The sequence below is a fragment of the Coregonus lavaretus genome (genome assembly GCF_964263955.1).
Source record: "Coregonus lavaretus genome assembly, chromosome: 3".
NCBI lineage: Eukaryota > Metazoa > Chordata > Actinopteri > Salmoniformes > Salmonidae > Coregonus > Coregonus lavaretus.
Genome location: NC_139990.1, coordinates 34390703 through 34403507, shown reverse-complemented (window position 1 = coordinate 34403507; position 12805 = coordinate 34390703). Strand labels below are relative to the sequence as shown.

At 46.8% G+C, this 12805-nt stretch overlaps 1 protein-coding gene and 1 long non-coding RNA gene across 3 annotated transcripts; both read right to left on the bottom strand.

The window, feature by feature from the left end:
* Positions 1-7742: 7742 nt before the first annotated feature.
* Positions 7743-9332, bottom strand: LOC311110041 (uncharacterized protein). 2 transcript variants are annotated; one of them, XM_084152964.1, is made up of 3 exons: positions 8460-9332; positions 8160-8363; positions 7743-8036 (listed from the first exon to the last, which is right to left on the bottom strand). In XM_084152964.1, exons 1-3 carry the CDS (start codon positions 9310-9312, stop codon positions 7828-7830), a joined length of 1266 nt encoding a protein of 421 aa, XP_084009090.1. In that variant the 5' UTR covers positions 9313-9332; the 3' UTR covers positions 7743-7827. The 2 variants fall into 2 exon arrangements, with proteins under 2 accessions (XP_084009090.1, XP_084009091.1); XM_084152965.1 differs by having other exon boundaries at positions 7743-8033.
* Positions 9333-10423: 1091 nt separating this feature from the next.
* LOC311125439 lies at positions 10424-11423 on the bottom strand. The gene is made up of 3 exons (XR_014612877.1): positions 11325-11423; positions 10770-10788; positions 10424-10617 (listed from the first exon to the last, which is right to left on the bottom strand). It is a non-coding gene; the product is annotated as an uncharacterized lncRNA (long non-coding RNA).
* Between the last annotated feature and the right edge of the window lie 1382 nt (positions 11424-12805).

Below are 12805 nucleotides of genomic sequence, written 5' to 3'. Positions count from 1 at the left end.
TGTTCAGTGGCAGTTTTCAGCTCCTCTCTCAGCTGGCTAACCTGGTTTCGTACCTCTGCCGACTGCATCTCTGCCTTTTCGTCCATTTTGTCAATTACTTCCTGCTTCATTTCAGTTAATGCCTGTAGAACAGCTTCTTGTCCAGTCGCCTCGGCTTTGCATTGTTCAGCCGTTGGTGTAGCCTCATGGTCCTTGGCTAGGCTAGCTAGTCTTTTAGCATTATCCTTAGGCTGATTCTTGCGGTTGGTGCCTGACATCGTCAACAAAAATGACAAAAACGTGACAGTAAGCGTTAACATTGAGTCTCAGGTTGTAGAGTGGTATTTTGATCAACATTATAATCTGCCCATATGTTTTGGAACAAACAAATCAACTATTTAAACGTTCTGGCGAGGAGCTCAGAAAAGTACGTCCTCACAAGGCGCTGCTCCAAGCACTCCCGCCGATGTGAGGACTGTTAATGATGTTTGCTGTACTAATGATTCTGATGTGCCGCTTGAAACATGACATCTGTTAAGTCATGCAACGGAAACCCAGAGCCTAAATTATGGTGCAAATGCAAACCCTCTGCCCAGCTACAGTGCCATCGGAAAGTATTCAGACCCCTTGACTTTTTCAACATTAAGTTACGTTACAGCCTTATTCTAAAATGAATTAAATAAATAAAAATCCTCAGCAATCTACACACAATACCCCATAATGACAAACCAAAAACAGAAATACCTTATTTACGTAAGTATTCAGACCCTTTGCTTTGAGACTCGAAATTGAGCTCAGGTGCATCCTGTTTCCATTGATCATCCTTGAGATGTTTCTACAACTTGAATGGAGTCCACCTGTGGTAAATTCAATTGATTGGACATGATTTGGAAAGGCACACACCTGTCTATATAAGGTCCCACATTTGACAGTGCATGTCAGAGCAAAAGCCATGAGGTCGAAGGAATTGTCTGTAGAGCTCAGAGACAGGATTGTGTCGAGGCACAGATCTGGGGAAGGGTACCAAAAAATGTCTGCAGCATTGAAGGTCCCCAAGAACACAGTGGCCTTCATCATTCTGAAATGGAAGAAGTTTGGAACCACCAAGACTCTTCCTAGAGCTGGCCGCCTGGCCAAACTGAGCAATCGAGGGAGAAGGGCCTTGGTCAGGGAGGTGACCAAGAACCCAATGGTCACACTGACAGAGCTCTAGAGTTCCTCTGTGGAGATGGGAGAACCTTCCAGGAGGACAACCATCTCTGCAGCACTCCACCAATCAGGCCTTTATGGTAGAGTGGCCAGATGGAAGCCACTCCTCAGTAAGACACACATCACAGCCCGCTTGAAGTTTGCCAAAAGGTAAATGAGAAACAAGATTCTCTGATCTGATGAAACCAAGATTGAACTCTTTGGCCTGAATGCCAAGCGTCACGTCTGGAGGACACCTGGCACCATCCCTACGGTGAAGTATGGTGGTGGCAGCATCATGCTGTGGGGATGTTTTTCAGCTGCAGGGACTGCAGGATCGAGGCAAAGATAAACGGAGCAAAGTACAGAGAGATCCTTTTAATGTTTTAAATTTTTTTGTGATTATGATCTTGTCTCATCGCTGCAACTCCCCAACGGGCTCGGGAGAGGCGAAGGCCGGTATTTACATTTAAGTCATTTAGCAGACGCTCTTATCCAGGGCGACTTACAAATTGGTTCATTCAACGTATTATAAATTTTTTTAATGGGGGGGAGGGGGAGGGGGAGGGGGAGGGGGAGGGGGGAGGTGAAGTCTCCCCTGTCCCCTCTCCGTCTGTCATGGCCCAGTATGTTGCAACTCGCCTGTGGGCAGGGGCCCATTTCATAATGGAGGATTTGTGGGACTTTTACAGTTTATGAATTGATATTCTCATATGAATTACATGTTGTTTCTGCTACATACTGTATATGAAAAGCTATTCTTGGAAGATGTTAAACTACTATATGAATCTGTTACTTTGAGGTTCTGATGCTGTAAAATGAATTGTCCATTTGTGACACGTTTCAGGAAACTAGGCGTATGTTGCGGGTCACTACTTCACAGGAGAGCCATTTGAACGTAAACTCTTTTGGCAGAAATGCCTTCTGGAACATGTGAACTTTCATGTGCCTTAATAACAAACGTGTATGCCATCTGTAAATACGAATACAATTGTTAAATTACGAGCCTAGTTGGTTAAGCCACAGAAAAAGACAGCAACCTTCCCAGTAGCCATGATTGGCTGAGATAATGAGTGGGCTGGACATGCCGATAGAGGAATTCGGATTGGTCTGCCATATAGAAGGTTTCTGTCTATTTGAGCTGGTCAGTACGTGTAGGTAATCCTGTCTAACGCAGCTTTTTTTAAATGTATTGTGTAGTGGAGCTGCATAAGTGTTTGCTCTCCACTTTCTGGAGGATCGAGTTTTGAAATCAGTGGAATTAGAGTATAATAACTAAAGAGATGGAGAAAACATCTGTCTCCAGATAACATCTTCAAACTAAGGGCAACCCTGGCATCCGTGACAGGGAGACGCGTCCATCATACATGATCTATATGGGTAAGATAGTCTAGCTAGAAACATTTTCAGATATTACACGTTTGTAATTTTGACAGAAAGTGGTTTCATTTCAAGATAAAGTGTACTGTTAGCTAGCTGGCTCGCTAGCTAGCATTACATGTATGATGTTATTATTCGTATCTCAGAGCCATTTGCTTTGCTAGTTAGAGCCTAATGTTAGCTAGCTAACATTGAACCGAGTTGGTTAGCTACCAGCAGATTCATGCAGGGTAGTAACGTCATGAGTTGGGATTATGGGACATTGATTAGCTAGATAACTAACATTAGCTGGCTGGCTCGCTAGCTAACATTATTGACTTGTATGATCTTACACGTTGTTTACCTAGCTAGGTTAATTGTTTACCTAGCTAGCTAACTACAAAAGACTCCACTATGCAAGTAACCATTTCGGGTGCGTTTGTAAATTCAGTCTGCGTATGCTAGAACGTAGAATAACTGATGAATTTACGAACGCACAACACCCGTTGAATATGGCCGGTGTCAGTAAACGTTGGCAAAAAAGCATAATTAAATTGTAAACAATTAACCATAATCCCAATTGTGTATCTGAATGTAAATAGCAATCTAGCCAATGATAGCCAGTTAGCTTGGATGCTTGACTGCCGTTGTGAGGTCAGAACGCTCCGATCAACCCTACTCATCGGCCAGAGCATCAAGTGTGCGCTCTGAACACTCCGAGAGCGAAACGAGATGGGTGGGCCAAAGCTTAAGAGGGTGTGAACGATACTGAATGGGTGTAGACAAAGAACAGCTCTTCACTAGGTACCAAAACATTCAAAGGCCATTTTCTCAAAAGTGAGATTACAAGTTTATCAACTTTCAAAGCAGAATTACTTTCCCATTTTTCCCATAAATGCAGTGTACCATTTTGTAGCTCTGTGTCTCTGCTTTTATCCAATGTAAAAAACACAATTTCAAATGTTGCTGCATAAGACCGAATCAAGGCGGTCGGTTACATTTATCTATGTGGACTATGGAAGAGGAGACATTTATCTTTTCAAATGGTGGGTCGTAATCCTGCCCCATAACCCCCTAGAGTTTCTTAAATTTCTAAAAACCTGTTTTCGGTTTGTCATTATGGGGTATTGTGTGTAGATTGCTGAGGATATATATATATTTTTAATCCATTTTAGAATCTGTTCTGATAGCTATACTTCTATACAAAGTATTATATCCTCAGATCCTCAAAAGGTTCTACAGCTGCACCATTGAGAGCACCCTGACTGGTTGCATCACTGCCTGGTATGGCAACTGCTCGGCCTCCGACCGCAAGGCACTACAGAGGGTAGTGTGTACGGCCCAGTACATCACTGGGGCCAAGCTTCCTGCCATCAAGGACCTCTATACCAGGCGGTGTCAGAGGAAGGCCCTAAAAATTGTCAAAGACTCCAGCTGCCCTAGTCATAGACTGTTCTCTCTGCTACCGTACGGCAAGCGGTACCGGAGCGCCAAGTCTAGGTCCAAGAGGCTTCTAAACAGCTTCTACCCCCAAGCCATACGACTCCTGAACATCTAATCAAATGGCTACCCAGACTATTTGCATTTCCCCCCCACCCCTCTTTTACGCTGCTGCTACTCTCTGTTTATTATCTATGCATAGTCACTTTAATAACTCTACCTAGATGTACATATTACCCCAATTACCTCAACTAACCGGTGCCCCCACACATTGACTCGGTACCGGTTACCCCCTGTATATAGCCTCGCTATTGTTATTTTTACTGCTGCTCTTTAATAATTTGTTACTTTTATTTCGTATTATTTTATATTGTCTTTTTTTGTGATTTTTTTGGTATTCTTTCTTAAAACTGCATTGTTGGTTAAGGGCTTGTAAGCATTTCACTGTAAGCTCTACACCTGTTGTATTCGGCCCATACAATTTGGTTTGATTATATTGCCCTATGTTGTCATCTAGTGGCGAAATCTGCTACTGCAGCTTATAATTTGCTAACTTTCGGTTCTGAGCTATTTCCTGTCAGAACAATCCGAGCAACAACAACAGACAGACAAGCTCTATTTTTCCATCTTACTAGGCCTTGGTTAAAGATAAGTCTGTAAGTACTTTTGAGTTATTAGAACATGCTTTTGCTAATTCAAGTTGTGTTTCTGTCACGGTCGTCTACCAAAGATGAGGACCAAGGCGCAGCGTTGCAGGCAAACATACTCATTTATTTAGTGAAACGCGATCAAAACAACAAAAGACGGTAACGTGACAGTAAACGGTCAAACACAACCAACACGAAACAAGAACCCACAAAACACAAAGGAAAACCGACAGTTTAAATATGGCTCCCAATCAGAGACAACCAGCAAACAGCTGACACTCGTTGCCTCTGATTGGGAGTCACTCAGGCCAACCTAGACATAGAACAACTAGACACTCAAAACACAGCACATAAACACACGGAATCTACACACCCTGACTCAACATATAAAGTCCCCAGAGCCAGAGTGTGACAGTACCCCCCCCCAAAGGCGCGGACTGCGACCGCGCCTCAACAAAAACCCCAAACAGGGGAGGGCTGGGTGGGCATTCCTCCTCGGAGGCGGCTCCGGCTCCGGGCTTGACCACCACCCTTCCATAATCCCCCCGTAGCGCCCCTGGTCCGGTCTGACCCCGCTGACTGGATCAGGACTGGACATCGACGGAGCGGATTGCTTAAGCTCCGTTGTGGAGCAGCTAACCAGTACCTGATCAGGCACCGGACTGACGACGCGCACCCCTGGCTTGGCGCGTGAGGCAGGAACGGACCGGACCTGGCTGACGATGCGCACCTCTGGCTTGGTGCGTGGAGCAGCAACGGACCGGACCGGGCTGACGATACGCACCCCTGGCTTGGTGCGTGGAGCCGGAACGAGCCTCACCGGACTGACGACGCACACCACTGGCCTGGTGTGGAGAGCAGGAGCGGGCCGGACAGGGCTGACGAAACGCCCCACAGACTTGGTGCGGGGAGCAGGAATGGGCCGGACTGGGCTGGCGACGCGCACCACAGACTTGGTGCGGAGAGCAGGAACAGGCCGGACAGGGCTGACGAAACGCACCACAGACCTGGTGCGGGGAGCAGGAATGGGCCGGACTGGGCTGGCGACGCGCACCACAGACTTGGTGCGGAGAGCAGGAACGGGCCGGACAGGGCTGACGAAACGCACCACAGACTTTGTGCGGGGAGCAGGAACAGGCCGGACAGGGCTGACGAAGCGCACCATAGGCTCGGTGTGGGGAGCAGGAACAGGCCGGGCCGGGCTGACGACACGCACCACAGGCTCGTTGCGAGGAACAGGAACAGGCCGGACCGTACTGGGGACACACACCACTGGCCCTACGCAGGGATCAGGAACGGGCCGGACCGGACTGGTAACACACCCCAGTACCTCTCGCCGTGCCTCCACATTCTCCCTCTCCTCTGTGACCAGTGGCCCCCTTAACCTGGCGGCCTCCTCTGCACACCCGCTGGACCGCTCCTTCGCGGCCTCCTGCTGCCCCGTCGTCCACGTCGTGAGCCCCCCCCTAAAAAATTTCTGGGGTTCTCTCCTCCCCGTGGGCCAGGCCTCTATACTTCTCGCCCAACTCTCACTCCTCTGCTTCCAACTCCCGCTATTCAGCTCCTCAATGGGCTTGACCCAGTCGAGGCTCTTCCTCCATTGTTCCCACGTCCACTCTCTCTGCTCTTCCCTCGGCTTGACCCAGTCGAGGCTGCCACGGAGATCTGCTAGGGATCTCCCTGGCGATGGCACCTCGACTCGCTGCTTGGTCCAGTTTTGGTGGGTTCTTCTGTCACGGTCGTCTACCAAAGATGAGGACCAAGGCGCAGCGTTGCAGGCAAACATACTCATTTATTTAGTGAAACGCGATCAAAACAACAAAAGACGGTAACGTGACAGTAAACGGTCAAACACAACCAACACGAAACAAGAACCCACAAAACACAAAGGAAAACCGACAGTTTAAATATGGCTCCCAATCAGAGACAACCAGCAAACAGCTGACACTCGTTGCCTCTGATTGGGAGTCACTCAGGCCAACCTAGACATAGAACAACTAGACACTCAAAACACAGCACATAAACACACGGAATCTACACACCCTGACTCAACATATAAAGTCCCCAGAGCCAGAGTGTGACAGTTTCTAGAATATTTGCTTTTTACATGTTTATTCTAGTTTTCTAAGTTCCGATTATGCTAAGCTAATTGCGCTAACTATCGCTTAACATTGTGTGTTAGCATGCTAGTTAACGTTTCGTGACGGAATTTAGCGTCTTTGGGTTTTGGATGTATCTTTTAAGTGTTCAGATATCTCTTGTGAAAGAGCTAAAACATAGTTATTAAGCTATGTGGACACTTAGATTGTGTGTATATGTTTTGTGGCACCTTTCCTGTGATGTAAATTGTCATCATTTTTGCAAGGTCATGTTGGCTAGCTAGGCTTATTTTCTTGTTGCTAGCTCATGATAGAAATGCTGTTCTTTATTTGTATCCATTTGTGTGAATGTAAATAGTGACTTTTCTAATACATTTTCTCCTTTCTGTATCTGTTACAGTTTTACAAACAAATATATAGCGTAGAATCCCGTATTATCGTCATATTCAACAGCGTTTAAGAAATATATTACCTTCAACAGTGTTATCTTGTGATCAAGCCTTCAATGTTTTGTGATTATTGGTGTCGTAAAAATGTTAGCTAACGGTTTAGCAATTAGCAAGTTTGACATTTCATTTGAAAATATTACTGTTATCTGCTTTTGATAAGCGGTTTAGCAAAAAAATACGTCCCGTATTATCTGTATACGGCCCCCAGTTATTGGGCACCTTACTATTTTGTTCAATTACAAGATATATCCGTTTAATTTTGTTGAAAAAAGAGACACCAACCACGTACCCGAAGTGTTTACTAGATAGTTGACTAGTTGGCTAGTCTTCAGGTAAAAAATAATGATTTGCCTGTCAACTTTTCATTGCGTAGCCCGGTGCGCCCTCTTGTGGACTCTTAAAAAATGGTTCTTCACCAACATATTCAGTGTTGTAACCAAATGAAATATGAGTATTAATAATTTACATCAAATACACTTTAATTTCAGTTATGTGCATTAACATAAAACAATGAAAACACTGTTGGAGTTTGTGTTGCAGAGGTGCACTTGGAAAGTAAAGGAAGAAATACACAAGATGGGTTCAATAAATATATATATTATATTTTAGACATTTATTTTTTTGAACAAATAAATAATTTCATATGAACACAAACAAAACAAACAATTAAATCTCGACCTCCATCCCTATATTGTCACAAAAATCACAATAAAAATCCAGCTCCACCGCTACCTCTTGATCCCACTGCACACACCTGCAGTGGAACCAGTGCTGGCAAAAGTCACAGCACACCCATGGCACCTCGGATCTACACTCCTGAGAGGAGCTTGCAGGCGGATCACGCTCCCCGCAGCGAGCACAGCAGGTGGTGTCTTCTTTTATAAAAAATTAAATAATAATACAAATTGATTAATATGGTTTTGCAAAATGTAGAAGTTCTTCAACAACAATAGTAATTGATACAACTGAGAGAGCGAGAAAAACAGATTATGAAGTACCTGAGAGTGGTGCCATGGGTGGTGTGACAGATGTGACCGGTGGAGCTTTTCTCTTCCTTTTCTGTGCTGCAGTTTGAGAAAAAGTAGTGTTAGACAGAGCATGTTGCATGAAAACCCTTTTCAACTTTTTTACATCAATACCTCTGGAGGAAGCTGCAGAGGTTTTGGAGGAGGCGGAGATGACTTGAGGGCTGGTGCTATTTACTGTAGATATATAAAGATATATATATATTTTTTACATTGCTGTTTTATAAAACAGATAACAAACAGTCATTTTTTCGTAATTTAACATGTGTTTACCTGTGGAGGTGGTGGTATTCAAATTGCAGGGGGCAGGGACACCAGACGAGGCTGCTATGGTGGTGTGACCAGGGGAGACGGAGGAGGCAGTTGGTCCAGAGGAGGCCGTGTTGGTGGTGACAGACATGGGGGGTGGTGTGCATTGGGGTGGTGGTGGACAAAACCGCCGACGATGGCTTGGAGGAGCTGGTGTTTGTAATGGTGGGGTTGAGGGGCCGACGATGGTGTGGCCGGGAGAGTAGGCATGTGGCCTTCTTCTGCAGCTGGGGACTCCGGCGGCTCCTACAGGTGTTGCACACTGGGAGGCACTGGCAGTGGTGATGCAGCTGTCAGGAGTGGTTCCAGCAGGGGGTCCAGCAGAGGCGATGGCGTCAATGGTCTCATCCATGGCAGCCCTCTCCTGTGCCCTCTGTGTTCTGAGGGCTGCCCGACGCTCTTTCTCCTCTGCCCCGGCCCTCTCCTTCTCACCCCTCTCCTGCCACTGGCGCGTGTATTCCTCCCCGGTGAGGCATGTGGCGACCACAGGGAGTCTTCTGTATCGGTCCAGCCGATACTTCAGGACAGTAAGGATGTGCCCCAGGTCCTTCGCTATCAGCCCCCCCTCTATTAGGGGGTGCTCTTCTAGAGCTAGGGCTGGGACTGGAGCAGGGGCTGGGACTGGAGATGGGGCTGAGGGTCCTCCTGTGGTCGCTGGGGAGGAGGTGCTGATGGATAGCACAGTGCTGCTGGTTCCAGTAGAGGCGGTGTTGGGACCCGGTAGGGTCCGAGACGGCATTAAACGGGACCCTTCAATGGCTGAAGGGTCAAAAGGGAAGAGGCCACACTTCTTAAACCCTTCCACCACATAGCGCATGTCCTTGCATCGCTGGTACGGGTAGCGGAATACTCTGGCAAATTCTGATTTGTTTACCATGTAGGAGTGGTCAAAATGGCTAAGGTCTCCAGCTACCTTGGAGAACTCAGCCTTTAAAGGGCCAAAGTATGCCACGTCCAGCGGCTGCAGGACATGGGTGCAGTGTGGTGGAAGACAAAGAAGTATAACCCCTTCCCTTAGTGCCACCGCGAGCACTTCCGGGTCCATGTGGCTCTTGTGCCCATCAAAGAGGAGAAGGAGAGGGCGCTCTTTCACTGCATACTTAATGAAGTGCTGAAACCACTTCCTGAACAGGTCCCCGTCAATGTAGCCACTGCTTGACCGTCCATACAAGGCTTGGGGGGGGCCTCCCAGTGTGTAGTGGCCACCGGGGAAACACTTGGGGTAGATGATAAACGGGGGGATGTCCTCCCCAGTTGCGTTGAAGCAGGCCAGCACTGTGATGTGCTCCTTGGTCCCCGGAGCCTGCTGGTACACGTGTTTTGCGCCCCGGGGAGCCAGCACTTTGTGCCTGCTCTGGTCGCTACGAAACCCAGACTCATCGCAGTTATAGATTTGTCTGGGTTTCTCCCTCAACCCACTCTCCTCCAAGTGCTTCTCATAAGAAGTGAAGAAGGTGTCCATCGTCGGACGTGTGGCACACTCAGCTCTCCCCCTGTCCAGGGTGTCCGGCCTCCTCATGCTTAGGTTCTTGTGCCTCCTCCTGAACATTTCCCACCACCTCTTCCCCAGTGGTGGGATTGTTTCCCCTGGGTGCCGAAACCTACAATAGAATAGAATATATAATTGTCCATCCAGGATGAAAATGTTTGTTTTGGCATCACCATACACATCCACATTTACATCACACACATTGATAACAGTCAGTCCAGCATTCTACATACATAAACACATAGAACACCAAATACCTGCGTATTTTGTCGGCGTATTTCATCAGCCTCTGTCTGGTGAAGGGGAACCCATGGCTGGCGCAGTAGATACAGTACTGCACCAGAGACTTTTCATCCTCTGGTGCAAGCAATGTGGGTGGTCCACTGCGACAACCATGGGTCACCCGGCCACTCAGCCTGTCCGCCAGGGTCTGCCGAGGTACACCATGCACCTTGGTAGATAAGAAAATAAAACTGTTACTAGCAGATAAAATTCACATACACATGGTAATCTCCTAAAAACAAAAGATGCCTAACCTTGGCAGCCTGGCGGATAGCCATCCCTGCCCCGCAGTCCTCCATGGCATGGAACATGTCCACCTCACTCCACTGCTTCCTCTTGACTTTCTCCATGCTGCAGTGGTAAATACATGTAGCTAAATAACTTGGCATACTATACACATTTTAGAAAGATAACTCAATCTGAATATGTATAAACATTTACATTTCAAAGCTAAGGCATTGAAAGGTGATGAAAGTTTTCACAATAACTGAAAGTGTACCCACGTTTTTTGTTTGATGTTATCTGTAATGAAAATTAGTGTCCCAATTAGTGTAATATTGATGCATACATTGTACCATTTGACTAAATACTGCCTCTATGTAGCTGTTGTAAGATGAAATATAGCCAACAGTGATAGGTGTCGAAAAGTTCATGGTTCAAAGTTCCAAATACATTTTTGCAGATTGTGCAAAACGCCTCCGTCAGAGGACTCCAATTTTGATACGGTAAAGCTTGACAACATGCAGCTGTTTTCGTGATATGTATTATCTAACACTTACAATTTCTTTCCTTTTTGCTTACTTAGCAGTTCTATCAACATTTAGCAACTAAGATAGCAACATTAGAAAATCCGTTAGCTATATTTCAGAGGTAAAAAGTTGGATATTAAATTAGTTGTGGTCTGTCGCGCAGTCGAATTTTACAATATGCAGCGTGTTCCACAAAATGTGTACATATAACTTTTTTGAAAACTCTCAAAACCTAACTTAACTTACATAAATTGCACTGAAAATCGGTGGTCAGCTAGCTAAAAGGGTGTCGTTAGTCACAAAACTTACCGTTATTTTTCAGTCCATTTAAATGTTGAGCTCGAGGTGATTCAGTCCTCCAACCGCTAGAAAGTGTCCGAGGTCAGGGGGTGTCTGATGTTTGGGGAAAATTAGCTATTCTACTAAAGATTCTTAAAAGGTAACAATCGCTCCTTATTCTTTATTGGAAGAGTGTAAGCTGTCTGCCAAACTTTGTAGCTTACACATTGTGAGGGCAGAACAATAAGGCTGTAATGTAACAAAATGTGGAAAAAGTAAAGGGGTCTGAGTACTTTCCGAAGGCACTCTATATGTGTTGGATTGTCAGTGTCAGTATGTGTAAGTGTATGGGTAGAGTCCAGTGTGTGTGTATAGAGCCAAAAAGATAGTCTGGGTAGCTATTTAGTTAACTAGCAGTCTTATGGCTTGGGGGTAGAAGCTGTTCAGGAGCCTTTTGGTCCCAGACTTAGTGCTCCAGTACCGTTTTCTGTCTGACAATTTTTAGGGCCTTCCTCTGACACCACCTGGTATAGAGGTCCTGGATGGCAGGGAGTTCGACCCCAGTGGTACGCACTACCCTCTGTAGTGCCTTGCGGTCGGATGCCGAGCAGTTGCCATACCAAGCGGTGATGCAGCCAGTCCAGATGCTCTCAATGTTGCTGCTGTTGAACTTTTTGAGGATCTGAGTGCCCATGCCAACAAATATTTTCAGCCTCCTGAGGGGGAGGAGGCATTGTCGTGACCTCTTCACGACTGTGTTGGTGTGTTTGTACCATGACAGGTCCTTAGCGATGTGGACACAGAGGAACTTGAAGCTCTCGACCCGCTCCAGTACAGTCCCGTTGTCAAGGTTGGCTGTAGGTGGGTGTAAGGGTGGAATCAAGCGCAAGGACACCGAAGTCAATAATCCAAAAGACTTTAGTCAAAATTACCAATAAGGCAAACAGGAAAACTCGCCCGAAGGCGGAACGACGCACGTAGGCGACCAAAAGAAAGGCGCACGAAAACAGGTGCGTAAATACGCTCCAGCGCAGTGGAGTAGTAAGCTCAACCGAGCGAAATAGTCAAACGACCAGCAAATACGACAGTACACGAAACAATAACACACAACACCTGACAAACACAACGAGAACTAAATAGGACACTAATGACACTAAATGATAACAGGTGTGAAAACAATCAGACAAAAGCAAACGAACATGAAACATACAACGGTGGCAGCTAGTATTCCGGAGACAACGAACGCCGAAGCCTGCCCGAACAAGGAAGAGAGGCAGCCTCGGCCGAAACCGTGACAGTACCCCCCCCTTGACGCGCGGCTCCAGACGTGCGCCGACTCCGGCCTCGGGGACGACCCGGAGGACGCGGAGCAGGGCGCGTCGGGTGCCCACGATGGAATTCCGTCAGGAGAGACGGGTCCAAAATGTCTCTCCTCGGCACCCAGCACCGCTCCTCCGGACCGTACCCCTCCCACTCCACTAGATACTGGAGACCCCCCATCCGACGTCTCG

Excerpts from the sequence above, each read along its gene's own strand:
- LOC311110041 (XM_084152964.1), bottom strand. The coding sequence starts at position 9,312 with ATGCGCTATGTGGTGGAAGGGTTTAAGAAGTGTGGCCTCTTCCCTTTT. Across the intron at positions 8,364-8,459 it reads GAATACCACCACCTCCACAG|TAAATAGCACCAGCCCTCAA; the intron begins GTAAACACATGT and ends ATATATCTACAG. Across the intron at positions 8,037-8,159 it reads ACCCATGGCACCACTCTCAG|AAGACACCACCTGCTGTGCT; the intron begins GTACTTCATAAT and ends TTTTTATAAAAG.